At 35.5% G+C, this 20892-nt stretch overlaps 1 protein-coding gene across 2 annotated transcripts in view; it reads left to right on the top strand.

Annotated features, from left to right (window-relative positions):
- Positions 1-20892, top strand: part of eml3 (EMAP like 3) — a 45786-nt gene that overhangs the window by 11748 nt on the left and 13146 nt on the right. The window contains exons 2-11 of one of the 2 annotated variants that reach the window (XM_051898604.1): positions 4747-4923; positions 5650-5761; positions 6442-6903; positions 10615-10728; positions 11985-12013; positions 17580-17609; positions 17812-17932; positions 18565-18714; positions 18802-18871; positions 19331-19441. In XM_051898604.1, coding sequence (XP_051754564.1) covers positions 4747-4923; positions 5650-5761; positions 6442-6903; positions 10615-10728; positions 11985-12013; positions 17580-17609; positions 17812-17932; positions 18565-18714; positions 18802-18871; positions 19331-19441 — 1376 coding nt within the window. The remainder of the gene's footprint in view (positions 1-4746; positions 4924-5649; positions 5762-6441; positions 6904-10614; positions 10729-11984; positions 12014-17579; positions 17610-17811; positions 17933-18564; positions 18715-18801; positions 18872-19330; positions 19442-20892) is intronic. The other variant, XM_051898605.1, reaches the window with a different exon arrangement.

Below are 20892 nucleotides of genomic sequence, written 5' to 3'. Positions count from 1 at the left end.
GAGAAATGTCTTAAATGATTGCATAATATGTGAATGTTTAACAGGTTATTTCAGTGTGTTTACATGCAGTTTCATTCATAGAATTTAATTTAAAATGAATTAGAACTAAATCCATAAAATGATGCCCTAAAAGGTTCTATATATGAAACCCCTGATAGAACCCTTTAGGTTTCTATATAGAACCTTTACTTCTAAGAGTGTAATTGTCAAAGGAATGTTATTGATTTGTAATATCACAGAAAATAATGAGATTTGTCGCTCAGTTTGTAAAAATAAATCATGATAATCACCCAAGTCTATGGGGAAAGGCTTTGCACCAGAATTAAAATAACACATAAGTTCATATAAGACTAGTTGGTAGCACTTTATTTTGCAGTCCTGTTCCCCATGGACATACAGTGTACTTATTTTAGTAATTGCAATAACTGGGTAATAACTAACCCTAAACCTACCCTTAACCCATGTAGTTACCTTATATTACCAGTACTTTCTTAGGTAAGTACACATAAGTGCACGTACTGTAAAATAAAGTACAACCAACTAGTGTGATAAAACTTACTAGCTGCTAGTTTGCACAGTGCATACAAGTATAACAGAATGGAATATGATGTAACTATCTATACAGTACTGAGTAATTCAACTACTAGAATTGATAATGCAGTTTATTTATACCAATTTTGGCAATTTTACTCAAATAACAGTCTTTTATGTGGAATAATATTGCCTGAGCTTCTCATTTCTACCTTTTAAAGTCCCCATGAAATCAAAATTGGCAATAATTTTTTTTAATGGAACATTGCAGTGTTTATTATAAATGATTTATCTGTGCGCTTCTTTTTTTTTTTTTTTTTTCTAATTCATGTTCCATCATAATCTTTAATCAAAATAACTTCCCCTCCTCTTACAGCGACTTCCCCTCTTCTCTGATGATCTGTTTACTGGCGTGAGGGCGAGACAGCCTGTCACTCACATGAGATCGACCAATAGCAAACCACAACTGTCTAATCAATTCCCCATAGACAAAATCAAGTCCCACCCTACATTTTTTCTTGTTTTATGCCGACTTTAAACCCTCTGGAATGTCTTGCCCCAATAACTTCTGTTGCAGGTGCATTGCTGTAAACATAAATTTTGATTGTGGGCGATATACCGGTAGACATGATTAACCGTTAGAAATTTGTGAACCGGTAGAGATTTTGGACTATCTTCTCTATCACGGTTACACTCACGTGACGTTACTGTGCTGTGTGCGTGATCATGAAAGCTGATCTTCTGCATGTGTTTTTAAACATTGTGGTTTAAAAACAAGTGATTTAAAGCGCAATAGGCAGCGAGATGCGCGCAGGTGACGCTGCTGCTCAGTGAGCGTGTTTGTACTGAATTGAGTTATTTTTGTCGCTTTATTTGCCTTGATCGGTTAAATATACACACATTTGTATGTGTCAAAATCCTGTCTTTGCAAGTATTCAGTCATTTATGCCTTAAGTCAGTGGTTCCCAAACTTTTTAGAGTGGAGTACCCCCTGAGGCATTTACCATCCTTCTGCGTACCCCCTCTCTTCCACTTAGACTGCACCTTTTCCATTAAGGGACAATATTCGCCCCCTAAATTGACTTTCCAGTGCATTTATTATCTTTATAAATACCAAATACCTTTACAACAATTATAATGTTTTAAATAAAAAAAAAGTTCAATAGTAAAACAAGCAATGATGATATAAACGTGCAAAGTGGTTCTTTTACATACTAAAACCGCGAGTAGGTGGCGGTAAGTCACAGAGTCATTCTTTCATTCAGTAATGAAGCAAGTGGCTGTATTTATGAAAGAATCATTGAATCAATGACTTTCACGAACAATTTGTTCAAAGCCGCAGATTCATAACACCACTGTGTCTGTTGTAGTTCTGCTGTGGCTTTCGTTGGAACTATTATTTCATTGCAAAATAGAGTAAATACTGACAATACTGTGAAGAACATCACTTAATATTACCCATTTGTTTGTTGAACTGTTCTATAAAATCAATGTCACATTTGCAAACGTGTGGATTGGATTTGCATTCTTGCTCATATAATATTATCAACATTAAAAACAAGATATGTGTTGTATCAAGAGTTTAAATCTTAAATTGATCTCTACATGCACCGTCTGTGCCAGGCTATTTGTTTTTCATGCTAGTAAGTGCTAAATCTACAGGTACATTGTCGATAACGGCAGTAATGTAGCTGCTGAGACAGCAGACTCTGACGTAACCTATCAGCACCCATATACACGCTGCTTATGTGGAAATGGATTTAATCAGTTTGACCGCAAAAGATGTGGTATTTTGATTGGATGTCATGTATTTACGTCATTGTGTCATGAAATACATGCTCGGTTTTAATGTTATTTTAAGATGGGGAAGAATGAAATGAAATGTTCGCGTACCCCCTCTGTCACGTCACATACCCCCAGGGGTACGCGTACCCCAGTTTGGGAACCACTGCCTTAAGTGAACATAAACAGTTGAGAAAGGAAATGCATGTGTAACAGTATTTTGGATCCGGGCAGCTCTTAAAGTGACAGCAGCCTAATACTCCTGCTGTCTGTCATTCATGTTAATCAAACAACAATAGAGAAATCACTTTTTGTAACTTTAATAAGAGCAAATTTAATTTTAGGGCTGCACGATATTGGAAAAAATTTACATTGCGATATTTTGTTTTTCTTTGATGAGTTTATTTGTTCTTATTTTATCACTGACTGTTTACATGTCTTCAGTAAGCTTGAGTTTGTTTTTTTTATTTAGTCAGGCTAGTATAGATTTTTGTTATTGACATTGGTTGACAAAAATTATAAAATTTCTACAGTATCAAAAATTTTGATATTATAAAAACCTTATTTAAAGTAAAATTACTCATGTCGTGATATAATATTTTGGTCATATCGCCCACCCCTATTTGAATGTTTAAATAGAGACTAAGGGGGAGGTTGAAATTATTATCTGTTATCACTGAAGAAGAAATGCTTCAGGCTTGAAAAATCTTGCGACAGAAACAGATCCAGATTCCAGGTCATTGTAGCATGATGAAATAGGTGTGTACTGTAGGGATGAGGCCAGTATGTGAGAGTGGATATCAGGAATACGAGTCGCATCACTTTGATGCAGGTTGTCAGCCAAAGCCATACACAACACCAATATGTAAGGCTTCTCTTGACATGTATGATTAAAAAGTTGGCTGTTTATTTATGTTTTCGATGCTTAAAGGGATAGTTCACCCAAAAATGAAAATTTGATGTTTATCTGCTTACACCCAGGGCATCCAAGATGTAGGTGACTTTGTTTCTTCAGTAGAACACAAATGATGATTTTTAACTCCAACCGTTGCGATCTGTCAGTCGTATAATGCTTGTCAATGGTAACTCCCATCTGTAAGAGTCAAAAAAAAACATGCACAGACAAATCCAAATTAAACCCTGCGGCCCGTGACGACACATTGATGTCCTAAGACACGAAACGATCTGTTTGTGCGAGAAACCGAACAGTATTTATATCATTTTTTTACCTCTAAAACACCACTATGTCCAACTGCCTTGAGCGCATCCGGTTGGTGAGGTCTGAACGCGCTCTGACAACGGAAGTGATGTCTCGCACTCATTGAAATATAAGCGCGAGACATCACTTCCGTCATCAGAACGCGTTTGCCCTGAGGGTAAGCAGATAAACATCAAATTTTCATTTTAGGGTGAACTATCCCTTTAATCTTATTTTGTTGTTGTTTTATCCCACTGTCAGATTTTCTGACATGCACTTAGATGGTCCCTTATATGGTTTTTTTAATGGCCAATGCTGATAAACTATATTAATTGAAATTTAATGATGCCAAATAAAATGTACAAAAATTGCTGAACACATTAGTTTACACAATATTTATTATTTGAAAACAGACACTTCATTAACAAGGCTGTTGGTAGATGAACTTGGACTAGTAAAATAGGTGGAATGAGCAATTAATCATTCTGGTGGATATATTTGCTAAAAGATCATTTTGTCAACTTAGCATATAGATCATTTGGGAGCAGACGTCACAGTTACATCACTGCAGTTGCGTGCACATTGTGATGGCAGAAATACAGTGGTAACAAGTGGAAGTAAACGGGCGAGATTCAAGGAATAAGAGAAAAAGTGTCTCGTTGTGCCGTTGGATGTCAGAATCGGAATGCAAAAAAGATGGTCTTCATTTTTACAGAATACCATTGTCAAAGGCGCCCTTTGCCCTATTGTAACTAAGAGAACAGAGATATATCCATTTTTAAATACTACAAGCACAGTATGTTGAGGCCTAGAGGGCAGAACATTCAGGCTGTACCTGCTGCACTTAAGACACTTAATGACTCTCATGCAGCTTCTATTACATTCTAGAATTTAAGACATTAAGGAGCTGTATTCTTTTTTTCTTTTAGAAGCTCATTTTTAGGTTATAAAAAGTTCACTTATAACCAAAACCATACAGTTATCATGCATTAAGAAAATTAATCCTTTTAGGATCATTAAGATTCTTTGCATCTCATTACTGTAATGCAAATAAATAATGATATATTTTTCAATTTGTGAAGTATTTAAGTAATTATACAAAATTGTAGTATATGTTGTACTGTCTTTATTTTTTTTATTTCATTAAAAGTATACATTTTTATTTTGTTGTGGCATTTGTCCCAGACGCGTTCTTTGTGAGATCTCTATATTTATGCATTGTTGTTCTCATCTAGATGATGTGTCAGCAGAAAGCAGCACAGGATCTCCAGACAGGCTGTCTTTAATGGAGGTGCGCCTCCAAGCACAGGAAGATGAAATAACGCTACTGAAGTCCTCACTGGCCGACGCCTTACGCAAACTTCGCCTCCATGAACAACAGATACCCTTGCTTAAGCAGCAACTGATTGCTGGTAAGAGGTTTGTTAATGATTTCAGTGTGCTACTGTAAAGTTATTGCAACAGGTTTTTTATTGCAACATCAGATTTTATTGCATTGTTTTTTTGTTTTTGTTTTTAAATTAAAGTTATAAATAAAGGGACTTCAAGTATGGGTGTCTGTGTGTGTGGTCCTGGTAAACCCTATGTTATGGGGACAAAATCCTTGTCCTTGTAGGGACATTTTGGTGCCCAGTAGGAAAACTTATAATTTATAACTTATAAAGCTTATAATTCATACTAAGTGATGTTTTTTGAAAAAGTAAAAATGCAGAAAGTTTTATGTGATGGGTAGTAAGGGGATAGAATATACAGTTTGTACAGTATAAAAAATCATTATGTATATGGAAAGTCTGCATAAAACATGGAAACCAAACATGCCTGTTTCTGTTTTTCATATCAGAACACAAATTTGTATAATGACATGGGTATGACATAGGTATTACAAGGAGAGGGTGACTTATGTGGACATTACCCCATGTCCCCATTTTTCAAAAGGCTTATAAATCATACAGAATGAGTTTTTTTGAGAAAGTAAAAATGTGCACAGTTTCCCTTGATGGGTAGGTTTAGGGGTAGGGGTAGTGTGGGGCGATAGAAAGTACAGTTTGTACAGTATGAAAACCATTACACCTATGGAATGTCCCCACAATTCACAAAAACAAACATGTGTGTGTGTGTGTTTGTGTGTACAACATCAGTGAACCCTGCTGCAGCCCGAGTGTTAAATCATTCCTGTTACGTGGATGGATTCTCTAAACCTTGCAGACTGTCTACAAGCTCTCTTGATGGATTTCACCACACATCAAACAGGTACAGATGATTCTGGGTAGTGTTGTTTACTTTAATATTTAGCTTAAAAGATAACACAGCAATTTTCTGTCTCAGTACATTTATATGTGGAGTTGTAGTACAGGGCTGATTAACAGAAAACACAAAGTCAAGTCACAGTCACACAGTTATTTGTTAAAATAAACTGTCATTTACAAATGAAATGCAGTAACATCTTGCTGAAGTTGCAGATATGCTTGACGATACTGAGAAGAAAAGCTCTGTGAAAAACAGTCTGGATGCCCACATGAGTTTAATACAAAGAAGCAGAGCAACATTCTTTGGCAAACTGCATGTTTGGGACATTGTGGACTGCATCCAGGGAAAAGGGGAAGACAGAAAACTGTGCTATTTGTGTTCAATATAATTTTTTGTTACTTCAGTGAAATTTTCTTATTTGTATGCCGGAAAATGTAAATTACAGTTCCTCTTTTAAGTTTACCACAGGCCTGCATTATTGTATTGTGATTAGTTTGAGCTGTGCCTGAAAGGTTGTAGGTTTAAACCCCACTAGAACTGAAGCTTGAGCTATTGCCATCGTGCAACAAATATTAATGATGATGAGTAAATTTTCATTTTTGGGTTGTGTTCACTTTAACCAACAAGCAGCATTTTCAGACAATCTTCATCTCAAACACTCTGTTTTGTTTGTGTATCTGTAGCCATATCTCAAACACAGCTGAAAATGGGGAGGGCGGGGCTAAAACCATTTCCAGCCACAAACCGAGCACTAGTGACAGGTGCACTCAGACTGAACCATGGATCCTAAATCATGAGACCGTCCCGCTGGCCATGACACGGGCCAGCCAGAGTCTGTCTTTGGAGGATGCATTACCTGAAGGCGTCCCGTTTGCTGATGAAACTCTGACCAAGCTTCGTGGAGAGGAGGAAGACGGCGATGAAGACGAGAGGGAGAAGGACCAAACCTGGAGCTCCCTAGTAGAAGACGCCATCCAGCCCACCACCATCAGAACCCTCCAGCAACAACTGAGCAAAGGCAGTGAAGACAGCCAGGGTTCATGCCCTCAAACCCCAACGTCCTCCTCGCCGGCCCCCCCAAAAGAGCTGACCTCCAGCCCACATGGAGGCCCACTCTCCCCCATTCGGGAGGGAGAGAAAGCACTGTGCGTTGACCCCCAAAAGTGGAGTCAAGCGTTGGCTGGCTGCTTGAATTCACTGCCTCTGGTTTTGGTATTAATCCTAACACTAATGCTTGCGTTACTGCACAAACCAAAGTTACAGCTTGTTAAACCGGTTTTGGCACCCAGATTGGGCTTTATTTGCATAGAAGCATTAGTGGATAATAAAGGAATCATTTGTAGCGTGCAATTTAGGTCAGATTTGGTTTTACTTGAGATGTTTGAGGGTACAAGTTTTTAAAAAAGATTCGCGTACAGAAGACAACTTTGTCAAAACGATTCCCGTTCACACAGATCTGCGAAAACGACTATAAGCGCTGTGTTATTCATGCCAGGCCGTAGTCGGCGACTTTGTTACTTTGTAAAGAAACACTACGCGCCTGCGCACATATGTATTCTTCTACAGAGCGGTGAATACAATCAAGATGGTGAAAGTATCGAGCACGTAATGCGCATGAGGCCACCATTTTAACAAATTCGTTTTTTTGTAATTTACATGGAGACGATAACGGTATTGTTTTCAAAAACTTGCACTTTTTCAAAAGTTCGTGTTTTCAGGCCCCCAAAATGCCGTTGACGTGTAAATGAACAGGCAAAACGCATAAAAGGTTTTTTTAGTTTTTAGTTGTGTAGACGCCCCCTAAGTATGAAATTTGTTACTTGTTTGATAGGATGCATTGGCAGTGGATGTACAACTTAAAACTGATTCATTTTAAGTTATGAAAATTCTTGTTTGTTTAAACTGTGGTAAAAAGCACGAAAGTGTCTAGCTATAGATTATGCACCTGATCACATTTATAAATGTTTTACCATACTACTACTAAAACACGTTAACTATAACTCTTTCAAGTACATATAGAAACATTAACTGAAATAACATTGCAAAAGATATTTTTAAAATGCTGTTTGAGCTACAGTAATGTATCTGTACTTTAGTAGTAACAGACACAAGACGTTTGTATCCCTAAGGGCACTTCAAGATGACGAATTTGACTGAATTATTGTACTTCTGGCATTCATTCATCTCTTTTAAAGAACACAGCTCTGTGCCAACAAGTTTTACATGTGTTTTTGGATTTAGTTCATAATTTGACTACTTTGGAAATGCATTGTGATTTGTTGAGGCAGATGTCAGAGTTCTGGAAATTTTAGCTTTGAGTTTTTAATGGAAAAGGGGAGGACAGTTGACGTGAAGTGTTTGTTCAGTTGCAGTGTTGATTTAAGCAGGGTAGGTATGGTATGATTTAGGTACAGTATTGGTATGCATGTCCGTTAATACGGTTGCAAGAATAGTGCCTCATTCCACAGTAAATGCAGCTGTAAATGTCATCGAGATTGTCGACTCCCCTTCAGGTGAATACGGAACATATGAGATCATTTCTAAAACAAAAAGCTGTCGGTGTGACAGGAATGTCGAAATCCTTGAGTATATATGTCAAAACAGCTTCTGGGAATCTTGGCTGTAACACGGTTTTGCAGAAACACAAAAGCTCATGATTGAGCCATGCTGGGGCATTAAAATCATACTAACCCATCAAATAATCTCACTTAATCTTATAAATAAAGTAAATCTCTTGATTCATTGACTGATTTATCTGCATGCATGCTTTGGGTGGTCTTTCGGTATGTGTAAATATCTGTGTAACTTCTTGGTTCCCACAAATGTAATGGTTTAATTCTTGGGTGGATTTTGTTTCATGTAAACAGTGCTTTACAGATAGTTACATGCCGTCCCTTCTTGGTATCCTTGCATGGACATCAGGGAAAAGGGTTATCGAGTCTACGTTGTGGTGCTGGAGTCTTACGGCAGATTGTTGCGCAACAGAGCACCAGACAAAAACAATAACAATGCTTGCTTCGTTAAAGATTCATGCTTTGTTTAGTTTCAGCAGGAGAAAAGATTGTTAAAGACCATTTCAGATGGTAGTCTGTAACTTGTCACTCTTCTGCTGGATTAGCACTGAATGAAAACAAATGTGCATTTTTTAAAAACATCCCGTGCAGAAAAACTCTGAAACTAATGCCGTACCATGGACCACACTGGCACAGTTTGACAGTCAGATGCATGACAAGTTCCATGCATTGATTTAACAGACACTGACCATATGTTACATTTAAAATGAAGTTAGGAAACACATAATTTTTTAAATGGTTATTTTTCAACAAATACAATATGCACACACATTTTATTTTGTAGCCTACTATATATATACAAATTCAAAATGTGTGTGTGTGTGTGTGTGTATATATATATATATATATATATATATATATATATATATATTCACACAGACACACTTTTTGAAAGAAGTCTCTTATGCTCACCAAAGCTGTATTTATTTAATCAAAAATAAAGTAAAAACAGTAATATTGTGAAATATTATTATAATTTAAAATAATATAAAAAATTTATCTATTTTAACATATTTTAAAAAGTCACATGATCCTTCAGGAAAGATTCTAATATGCTAATTTGAAACATTTCTTTCAAGAAACATTTCTTCTTATTATCAATGTTAAAAACAGTGCTGCTTAATATTTTGTGGAAACTGATACTTTTTTCCCCCAGGATTCTTTGAATAAAAAGTTCAAAAGAACAGCATTTATTTGAAATATAAATCTTTTGTAACATTAAAAATGTATTTACTGTCACTTCTGAGCACTTTAATGCATCCTTGCTGAAAAAAAGAATTAATTTCTTTCAAAAAAAAAAAAATCTTACTGACCCCAAACTGTTTAACGGTAGATGTGATGGAAAATGAGACACATCTGATAGTAAATTAATATTTATAAACATTTTTGCATTATCAGTTTACAAGACTGTCTCTAAATATCCAAATATTGTCTGAGTTAGCAGCCTGGCTAATATAGGTTTAGACAGGGCTTAGATTAAGCCAGGATTAGGCCTTAGTTCAGTTAGAACATTTAAGTAGCTTTTATAAACATGCCAAAAAAACATGTGTGCATCTTGAGACAAAACAATGACACTGGCATATTTTAAGATATGTTAGTACAAGTTGTTTTCAGTTAAAACAGCTCAAACATGCATTTTAGTCTTGGACTAGGCTTAAGCCTTTTCTGTGAAACTGAGGGAAAATGTTTTATTGTTAATTCCGACTACGATAAAAAAATTTGTTAAAAGTGTGACAGGGTGAGGGTTTCCGCATTGTTTAAGAGTGGACAGTCCTCTTTATCAGCTGCGTTTCACTTCTCTGTCTGTCACCGCAAGTATCATCATTGATCACATGACCACAGTTATTTCCTGTTTCGTGTAGCTTTTATTGGATGCCTCTAAGGGTATTCAGAAGAACAGGAAATAGGGCGTGCTAGAGGAAACAATCCCTCACTGAGCACAGACTCATACTCCCACACACAATAAGTATATGGGGCAAATTCACTGTAACTCTAGTGGCATTAACTCACTGATTTCTAATTTTTTTTTTTTTTTTTTGCATGGTTTTCTTGTGTGTGTCTGCATGATTGATTGATTGTGGGTGATTGTGGGTAGTGGGTTTGATAATGTAGGTGCATTTGCATGCTGTCCAAACTTGATGGGAAACTCAAAACATGCTAAGCACATTCTGTGATGTTCATGTTAACATGCTCATATCTGCATTGATTACTGCTTGCATGCGCTCTGTGAATCTGATTTCATGCCACATGCAGTAACTGACGAATGTCTCTTCTTGAAATCAGGGTCAGGAGGAACAGTGAGAAAAGTAAGGACTCCCAAGACAAGACCAAACAGCGGCTTTCTAAGAAAGCGGCCTCCTCGACAAACTTACTCACACGGTCTCCGAGTCTAGAGAGGTGAGAGACGTTTTCTTCAGTTCAAGCATACTCTGAACTTATCACTTATCATAAGTGAATATTTCAGAGTAAATAATAAGTTCATCTCTATCAGCACAATCTATGATGCTGTCGATTACCACAGAAAATCGTTATGACTCATCCCTCAGTTTATAGAAACAACAGAAAGATTGTTGTGGTAATGCACATACAATAGATGTCTTTGGGTCAAGTCTTTTAGAGGCTTTTAAATAAAAACTGTGATGCTCATATTATCGTTCAAGCATTTACAATGATTCTGTTATTTGAGTTGTAAAGTTGTCTAAATCATCCTTTCCTGTCAGTGGAGTTTGCTCCATGTAGGATTAGTTGTGTTATGTCCATCCTTGCTTGGATATCATGTAAAAAGTTACTTTATAAAGTTTTATCAGTTGGCCCAAGTATCTCCATTTTTTTTTTTTCTTAAACTTAAAGTGCCCCTATTGTGCTATTTTAAATGTTTCTAATTTTGTCTCCTACAACAGGTTTACATGCATCCAATATCAAAAAACACTCTCATAACATTTCTCATAATATACATTTCAGCATCATCTCTTTTCTCACAGTGTCTGAAATGGTTCCATAAACGATTCGGTCTCTTTAAACCCCTCATTTCCGAGAGCCTACTCTGCTCTGATTGGTCAGGCAGTCCAGTCTGTTGTGATTGGCCTACCGCTTACAGCGCGTGTCGGAAACGAAACGCCTATTAACAAATCTGAATTTCACCTCTGGAGGCTTCCTCAGTGTTTGATTCCTGAGTGTTTTCTTTTAGGAGACAATAACTTTATTTGTCGTGCACTTTGATCTTTAAAACTGTGCAGACCTTTTACATTCACAGACAGCTATATTACACACTACATGAAAGGTAATTTTCGCATAACAGGGGCACTCAAAGTAGGAAGTGAAAATGATTTAGGACAAATTGACAGAATGCCACAGATGCTTTCGATAGAGATTAAGTTATATAATATTTGAATGCACATTTATTGTAAAATGGGTATTAAATAGCTTTAGTTTCTAAAAAAAACGAAATAATAATTTATAATAATGTAGTTTTATAACTGAAGTATGGTTTTTGTGATAAAATAGCTAAAGATGCTGACATGCCGTTAAAAAAACAAACACATTTCTTGTTGTGTTGAAGGGTTGATGTGATTGCCATGTTTAAATATATATTATCTGTTTTCAGTATGTTAAATGATTCATTCATTATTTCATTGATGTGTTTGTCTCCATAGCCGGGCAAAAGATCTTATCTCTAGCACAGGTAAGGCATCTCTCACTTCATCTCTCCTTCTTTTTCTTTATTATTCTTATCTGAGCAGCCTGTGTCATAATTCAGACTTGCATTAGGTCGATGTTTTCCCATTTTTTACTTAAATTCCCACGGTACCTCTGCCCTGTATATAGAGATCTTCAGTTTCTTATTGTCACACTATTTATGCAGTTTACAATGCTCCTTTCTATTCTCATGCCCTGCAGTGCGTTTGATTACTGGAAAAGCTGTCATGTGTTAGGAAAACAACATGCTTTTAACCTTTCTGAATGTCACTCATAATGTAGTCATCATGTCATTGTTAGTTTCAGGTTTTTTAATTGTCAGTTTCAACGTCAGGAGTGTCAGGTTACAATTTCTTGAATAAAATGTTTTTCCCTCAGCTAAAGAATGGAAAAGAATATTTAAAGAATCAGCAACATAATATATTTGAATCTCTCATCAACGCCTCACACATACACCTATGGATTCAAAATAATAATGGGAACAACTTTTCAGCTTTTTATCTACCATTTTAACCAAGGCAGTCTTAGCCAGCCCAGGAACCCACTAATGTAATAACGCTTGTTTTTCTCATTACGCCTCTATAATTACTTTCATAAATAATATTATTGCATTATGCTGATTGTTACATTGTGTATCTCTACTTCCTTTACCATGTCCTGGATTTACTGTGCCGCTGTATAATCTGAGAGATATTTACATTTGTTTAAAGTGTGTTATACACTATACAGAGGCAACCTAATCAAATGATGATGCAGCAGACCAGCTGAAGCCAAAGTCTGTCATCAGAATGATTTGGTATAATTCCCTTCCAGAAGCATCTCACATGACTGCGTTAACAAACACCAGGCATCCCAATGCAAGATAACATGACAGCGTTCATTGTTTTTTTGTTTTTTTTCTGCGTGCTCTGAGACACTTAGACACAAGTCATTTATGATGTTTGAAAAAAGAGGCACAGTTTCTTCCCCAATTACAGCAACTTCCATTTTTATTACAAATATTTTGAACCAGTTTCTCAGGAAGTGATGATTTTGTTCTTGGGTTGGAAACACTACTTCATTCGCAAATGTTTTATGCAATATTCCAATTTTGTGCATAAGTTGAATTTGCACCTTTGGATGGAAATACAGTCCACAAAATTTTATAGAAAAACTTAGTAAGGTTAATTGGACTGAGGTGTTGCAGTGTGATGATGTGGATTTGGCCTGGGATAGGTTTAAGATTAATTTTTTAGAAGTTTTGAATAAGGTTGCATCTTATAAGGATATAAGAATTAAGCAAAGGACTGAACCTTGGGTGAATGATAGTATTTTAAAGGCAATTAAGGAGCGTAATGACATTTCTAAGGCTTTTAAAAGGGATAGAAATAATGATAACTTTGAGGTATTTAAACGTAAAAGAAACGAAGTAAGAGATAAGGTAAAAGAGGCAAAAAAAAACTTTTTTTAAGGACATGATTAGTGAAAGGAAGCAAGATCCTCAAAAATTATGGAGAGCATTAAGAGATTTAGGGTATCAGGAAAAGACTAAGATAAAATGTTTTAAAATTAGCCTTAAAGTAGATGGAAGTTTGATATCGGATCAGACAAAGGTAGCAAATCATTTTAATAGATTTTTTACTACGGTTGCAGAAAAATTGGTAAATGAGCTTCCAGCACAAATTGGTATATTTAATGATAAATTAGTTAAGGAGTCTTATGCTAAATGCGGTATTATACTGGGAGGTTTTTTGTTTACCAAAGTAAAGGAGAGTAATGTTTTTAATAAATTAATAAATTTTAAAAGTAGGAAAGCAACAGGGTTAGATAATATTCCAGTGAAGTTTCTTAAGGATTCAGCCAATTTTATTACTCCAATGGTTACCCATATTATAAATCTTTCAATTTGTCAAGGTAAGGTTCCTGACGAGTTAAAAAAAGCAAGAGTTATTCCTCTTTTTAAAAAGGGTAGTAGGTTTGAGTGTAATAATTATAGGCCGGTGTCAATTCTGAGTGCTTTATCTAAAGTGATGGAAAATATTATTTTTGAGCAGATTGAAGACTATCTTCTCAAACATAATATATTGTATGAGTTTCAATCTGGTTTTAGGAAAAAACACTCCATTGAGACAACAATTTTATTTTTAATGGATTATATAAGGAAAGAAATGGATAAAGGGAAGTTAAGTGAGATGGTACTGTTAGATCTGCAAAAAGCATTTGATACCGTCGATCACAGTATTTTGCACTTAAAAGTTAAAGCGATGGGTTTTAGTAATATGGCCTGTAAATGGATTAAGTCTTACCTTGAAAATAGGTGTCAGATAGTAGATTTAAATGGGGTGTTTTCAGATTGTTTGAACATTTCATATGGGGTTCCACAAGGGAGTGTATTAGGTCCTTTACTTTTTTTATTATATATTAACGATTTAAATTTGGCTTGTTCAAATAAGCTTTTATTATATGCAGATGATGCAGCAATAATTGTCTCTCATGAGAGGAAGGATGTTATTGAATATGAATTAAATAGAGAGATTGAAGGGGTCTCTAAGTGGTTTTGCCATAATAAACTGTCTTTACATTTAGGGAAAACTGAAGTTATATTATTTGGCTCGGCTGCTAAATTGAAAAAATGTTTTAGATTAGAGGTAAAGGTTGGAGATCAAATTATTACACCTAAACGAGAAGTAAAATATTTGGGTTGTGTTTTGGATAGTAATTTGACAGGAGAAAAGATGGCTGTTTTAGCTCACTCAAAAATTTGTAATCGAATAAAATTTTTAGCAAGACAGTCAGGTTTTTTAGATACGGAAACTCTTAAAATGTTGGCTGGTGCATTAGTGCAGACACACTTTGATTATGCTGCAATTTTTTGGTATAGCGGTATTTCAAAGAAATTAAAATAAATTGCAGACTGCTCAAAATAAGTTGTGTAGGGTTATTTTGAAAGTACACCCACGGATGTATTTGCGAGAGGAACATTATAAGAAAATTAGTTTTTTAAAAGTAGAAAAAAGGGTAATTTTTTTAAAACTAGTAATGGTGTTTAAGATATTAAAGAAAATGGTTCCAAAGTATCTGTTAGAATATTATGTATTTGTAAGAGAGGTTCACTGTCATTCTACAAGGGTGAGTAGAAATGATATATATCCTTGTAGGTTTAAGAGTGAAATGGGAAAAAATTATTTTTTATTTACTAGCTCTGTTGCTTGGAATAAATTACCTAGGTGTATCCAAGAGATACAAGATGAGAGTATTTTTAGAAAGGAAGTTAAAAAATGGTTGTTTTATCATTGATGTTTGAACTTTGAAGTTTGTGTGTACTGAGTTTCTGAACGTAATGTGAATTGCACTCCATTAATGATTTGTTCGTCCATTTTTTTTTTAAGATACCGAGGACCACAATGGAAATAAGCCTAATGGCTTTTTTGTGTATTTTATCCTCAACAATTTTGAAATGTGTATGAACTAGTCTTTTTTTGGACTTTTTTATATTATGTTTTAAATTTTGTTAAATAAAACAAACAAACAAACAAACATAGCTAGTGTCTACTTAAAGAACACCACACTTCAGAATTAAAATTTCCTCATAATTTACTCACCCCTATATCATCCAAGATGTTTATGTCTTTCTTTCTTCAGTTGAAAAGAAATTAAGGTTTTGAGGAAAACATTCCAGGATTTTTCTCCATATAGTGGTTTTCAGTGGGGTTCACCAGGTTGAAGGTCCAAATTGCAGTTTCAGTGCAACTTCAAAGGGCTCTACACGATCGCAGCCGAGGAATAAGGGTCTTATCTAGCGAAATGATCGGTCATTTTCTAAAAAAAAATTAATATGTTTATACTTTTTAACCACAAATGCTCGTCTTGCACTGCTCTGCAATGCGCCACGCATTACGTAATCACAATGGAAAGGTCACGTGTGACGTAGGCGGGAGTACCAATCAGGTGTCTACAAAGTGAACGTGCAAAGACTAAGTCAAATGGCCTTTACAAAAAAAGGTAAAATGATGTCGGACGATTTTGAAGTTGGAGAAGAAAATTAGATTGAGTTTTTCGCCCTACCGCCGTACTTCCACCTACGTCACACGTGACCTTTCCAACGTGATTGTGTAACGCGTGGCACATCGTAGAGCTAGTGCAAGACGAGCATTTGTAGTTAAAAAATATATACATTTTTATTTTTTTTAGAAAATGATTGATCGTTTCGATAGACAAGACCCTTATTTCTCGTCCGGGATTGTGTAGAGCCCTTTAAAGCTTCATTGAAACCAATTTGGACCTTCAACCCATTGTACCCCAGTGAAGTCCACTATACGGAGAAGAATCCTGGAATGTTTTCCTCAAAAACCTTTTTTTTTTTACAGGATTCTTTGATTAATAGAAAGTTCAAAAGGACAGCAGATATTTGAAATAGAAATCTTCTGTAACATTATATATGTCTTTACTGTCACTTTTGATTAATTTAATGCATACTTGCAGAATAAAAGTATTAATTTACTAAAAAAAAAAAAAATCGTACTGACCCCAGACTTTTGAACGGTAGTGTATCCATCCACAGACCCCCTGCAGTACCTTCATGAATCCCGGACAAAAAAAATTCTAGATTAGAGGACAGATTCTCTCCAAATGCAATGTGGTGCAGTGAGGTCACTGTGCATATAAACATTTATGAGTAAGTGTTACTGAGCACAGGCGAATTTTAATTACCATAATAAGCCATTAGTGGTCTCATGTCTAGTCTTTATATATTTATTTGTTTGTTTATTCATTATGCATGTTTCCTTGAGCAGTTAGACACAGGAGTGCTTGTGCTCACACTGGAAAGTTACTCTCGTCGGTTAAGCAACCGCACTACTCGACTTTTCTGACCAGGATGATGGATGTCTGTTTCCTTTTCCCTGCGTGCCAGAAATTCACACCACATTTTCACAGCCCTGCCTTGGCCTTCTCATTTGTGTGCGTGTGGCGTTTCAATAATTTATTCACCTGCGCACTTTAATGAATGGGAAAAATAAATGGGAGGTTTTATTTGAAATATCGTGACTGCGCTCAACATCAAACATATGTTGTCTTTTCCCTCTGGGATGAAACTGACACATTTATGGAATGTTGTTTCGGCGTCACCTGGGCGACATCTCTCTGATAACATTGATATAGCGGTCCTGCCGGAGTCGTATATAGTTTAAACTCAAAACTTCCAACGAATACGAGATATTCCTACTTTCACTTCAAAACAACCCATATTATGTAAAAGATCTTCAGTTGTCAGTGATGTTGTGACGCAAACTTTGCTTATTGGTTTCTGGCTGTTGCTTTTATTATCATTCCATTGCAGTGGACACACAGATTGACTTGCTTGCCTCATTTCTTTTAAAAAGCCCTGTTAAAAACAGAATTTTCCCTGTCGATATAGTCCAAAACCAGGTCCAGACAATGAGAGCGATGAGTCAGAGAGGTGTTCTCATAGGAGCTCCCTGTAGAGATAGTTGGAGTGCAGTTGGGCTGCAGGAATTCCTAATGTGTTTTGCAGCTGCAGAGATAATGTTTGTTTGTGTTTTATCTTTTAACAGGTTCTCAGGGATCCAGGAGGGGAACTCAGAGTAGGTTTCTATCATGGACTAAATTCTAACTAATTGTTGCCTAAAAATTTTATCATAAAAAAAAAAAAAATAATAATTTTGTGTTATATAATATGTTGCACCACTAAAGTGAAAAAATCCAAGCTATAGTGCTCATTGTAACTTTTTCACATTTTCATGTTGTGCATTCACATGTCTCAAGTCACATTCATTTTGCTTACAGATCAGTCAATCAAGATGTTCATCCGTGGACGACCAATCACCATGTACATTCCTTCCAACATTCTAAACTACGAGGAGCTGAAAATGGATCTTCCCTCACAGAAACTGGATCTCGACTGGGTGTATCCTAAAACAATTCTTTTGTCATTGTTTTTTTAGCATTTATTTTTTTATTAATGTATTACAATTGAAAATAAAATAAAATAAAACTTTATTTACTTTCATATAAATTAATTAATTAAAATATGTAATTTTATTGCGTACCTGCAAATATGTATATATTTATTTGTTAACTCAACCACGTTGCGCCAATAGCCTCGTGGGCAGTGCGCCGACATATAGCGCTGTTGTGCTTTGGGCGACCCGAGTTCGAGTCCCAGCCCGGGACCTTCTCTCTCCAACCTCTCTTCCTGTCCACTCTATACTATCCTATCATAATAAAGGCAAAACTTGCCAAAAATAAATCTTAAAAAAAAAAAAGAAAACTAAACCATTAACTTATTGAAAGACAGGACATATTCTTCCAATACATAGGGATTGAACATTTAACTTCTCAATTTCATATTTTTGGGGAGTGCACCCATGATGCAAAATTCGGAACGAAGGACCTGTTCTCTTGATTATTTTTGAAACAGTATCAATCATCTTTTTCTGAAAATCTTATATTACCTCACATTGCCAAACACAGTGAATTAGATTTCCTTTGTATAATGCATAGTTTTTCGCAAATGTTCCTTGATCCTTTTATTTCCAGCTATGGTTACAGGGGACGGGACTGTCGAGCAAACCTTTACCTGTTGCCGTCTGGAGAAGCAGTTTATTTTATTGCGTGCGTGGTGGTTCTGTATCATATCAGCAACCAAACGCAAAGACATTATCGCAAGCACACAGACTGTGTCAGATGGTGAGTTTAGAGAGTTATTTAGATGAGCACCTAATTTTTTTCTGATTATTATGTCCTTACTTTTTCCTCTTACTTTTTGGCCTGTAGTCTTGCCATCCACCCGGACAAGGTGCGTGTAGCATCTGGACAGACAGCAGGGGTAGACAAAGATGGCAAGGTGAATAAATCACATTCCACTAATTAACAAGATGTGATATGATCATGTCTTTTTTTTAGCTTTACATTGCAACTAATTAGTATGGTAGTTGACTTTAGATAGTTTTGGGAAGTCAAAATTCTAGTGTGATGTACTATACTTCATATAATATATACATATATAACATAATATATACATTTTGCATTTTGCAAATTCTTTTATTGTTTATGCATGTAGATTTCATGGCCTCATATGCAATTGTAATATTTTTTCCTTTTAAAATTAATTTGTCACATCACATGCCCATTTCATTTAACTTGTAAAGGAAAAATGATGATTAAAATTATAAAAACAAATTTAAAAAAATAGTGTAACAGTCATAAAAAATGGAAAATAACAAACAAACTCAATGTCTATGTTGTGCATCAATTACCCGCTTATGTTTTCTGTGCGTTTATGCTGGTTATGTGTGTTTGTCAGCCTCTTCAGCCCTTTGTGCACATTTGGGACTCCAACACACTAGTGACACTGCAGCAGATCGGCCTCGGCACATTTGAGCGAGGTGTCGGATCCGTAGCGTTTTCCAATTCAGTGAGTATTGCCTCCCATTTTGCATTCTTTCCAGTTGAAACACCGCAGACAGAGAGAATAGAGTGCTGTTTCCATGTGCAAAAAGTATAAATATCAAAAAAACGAATAAATAAAATATGTAAAATAATACTATAATCAAGGATCCAGACCTTTTGGACTGTGAAGCATTTCTAGACTGGAAACATTGACTTTTAGCCTGCGTCAGTCTTTTTGAATAGTAGAATTTTAATTGTAAATAAATAAACATTGTAACATGTACAGTGCTTAACAAATTTATTAGGCCACCACCCAATGTAATGTTTGTGCCACAGGTGATTTCTGTAATGGTTAATCCACACCAGTATGTGTAAGCTCTTTAGTCAACAGTAGTGTTTCTAATGCTAAAATATAATTATTGTTGGGATTTAATGGATTCAAAGATAGATTGCACAAAAGTTTCATCAAAAGCAAGTCTTTGGAAACAACTAGAAACTATGTGGAAGTCAACAACAACAGAGACTGTGGCAATGGCAGCAAGAATGCAAGCTGTTATCAAGGCCAAAGGAGGCCATACAAAATAAAAATAAAATATATAATTTTGTTGGTTATTATGTGTGAATAAAGAACATTTAGATGTTTCAGTTTGTTATTTGCCTAGTAAATGACAATAACATTTTTAGTTTTAAACTAGTTTTAAAAAGTTTTTGACAGATTGCTAAAATATTTGTGTTTTCTATTTATTATGACAGGTGGTCTAATAAAAAAAAAAAAAAAAAAAAAAATATATATATATATATATATATATATATATATATATAGTTATATATATTTATAGGGCTGTCAACGTTAATGCGTTAACGTATGCGATTAATTCAAAATCCTTAATGCGTTAAAATAATTTAACGCATATTTAATAATTAAAAAATACGGAAGCATGTGAAATTGCGTCATAACGTAATTTACGTCACGCAGTTAGATGATCTGAAAGTCCATGCTGATTATATCAGAGATGGCAGAGAGAATTATTCATTCCAGTGTCTGTTTCGCTTTAAAACACAAACTCTCTGTCATATTGTGTCATTGTATCTGAAGAGCGCAAGCCCTCCCGCATCGCGCTGTTCCTGTCTGAATGGAACGTTGAAACATCCCACCGCTGTATGGCCAGATGATATGAAAACTATGTTTCTTGGCTAGATAAAGCAAACCAGCTTCTTGCTGTGAAAGTTTTGATGGATGAGGATTGCAATCAAAGTAAAGAAGATTGCGGTGACGTACAGGAGTCATACATTAAGCACGCGTGAGTCTGTTATATTGATGGGCAAACAAATCATGTATGAGTGCTCTCAATGCACTGATCGCACATTGTATTTATGTACAGACACATTTCAGTACATTCACGTTGTTATCACACACATTCAGGATAATGTTTGGATTTGTCCTGTGTATGTTGATGTGTACTTCATATATGTGCA

This window comes from Ctenopharyngodon idella, chromosome 7, assembly GCF_019924925.1.
Source record: "Ctenopharyngodon idella isolate HZGC_01 chromosome 7, HZGC01, whole genome shotgun sequence".
NCBI classification, from domain to species: Eukaryota; Metazoa; Chordata; class Actinopteri; order Cypriniformes; family Xenocyprididae; genus Ctenopharyngodon; species Ctenopharyngodon idella.
This window is presented reverse-complemented; position numbering and strand designations above follow the sequence as displayed.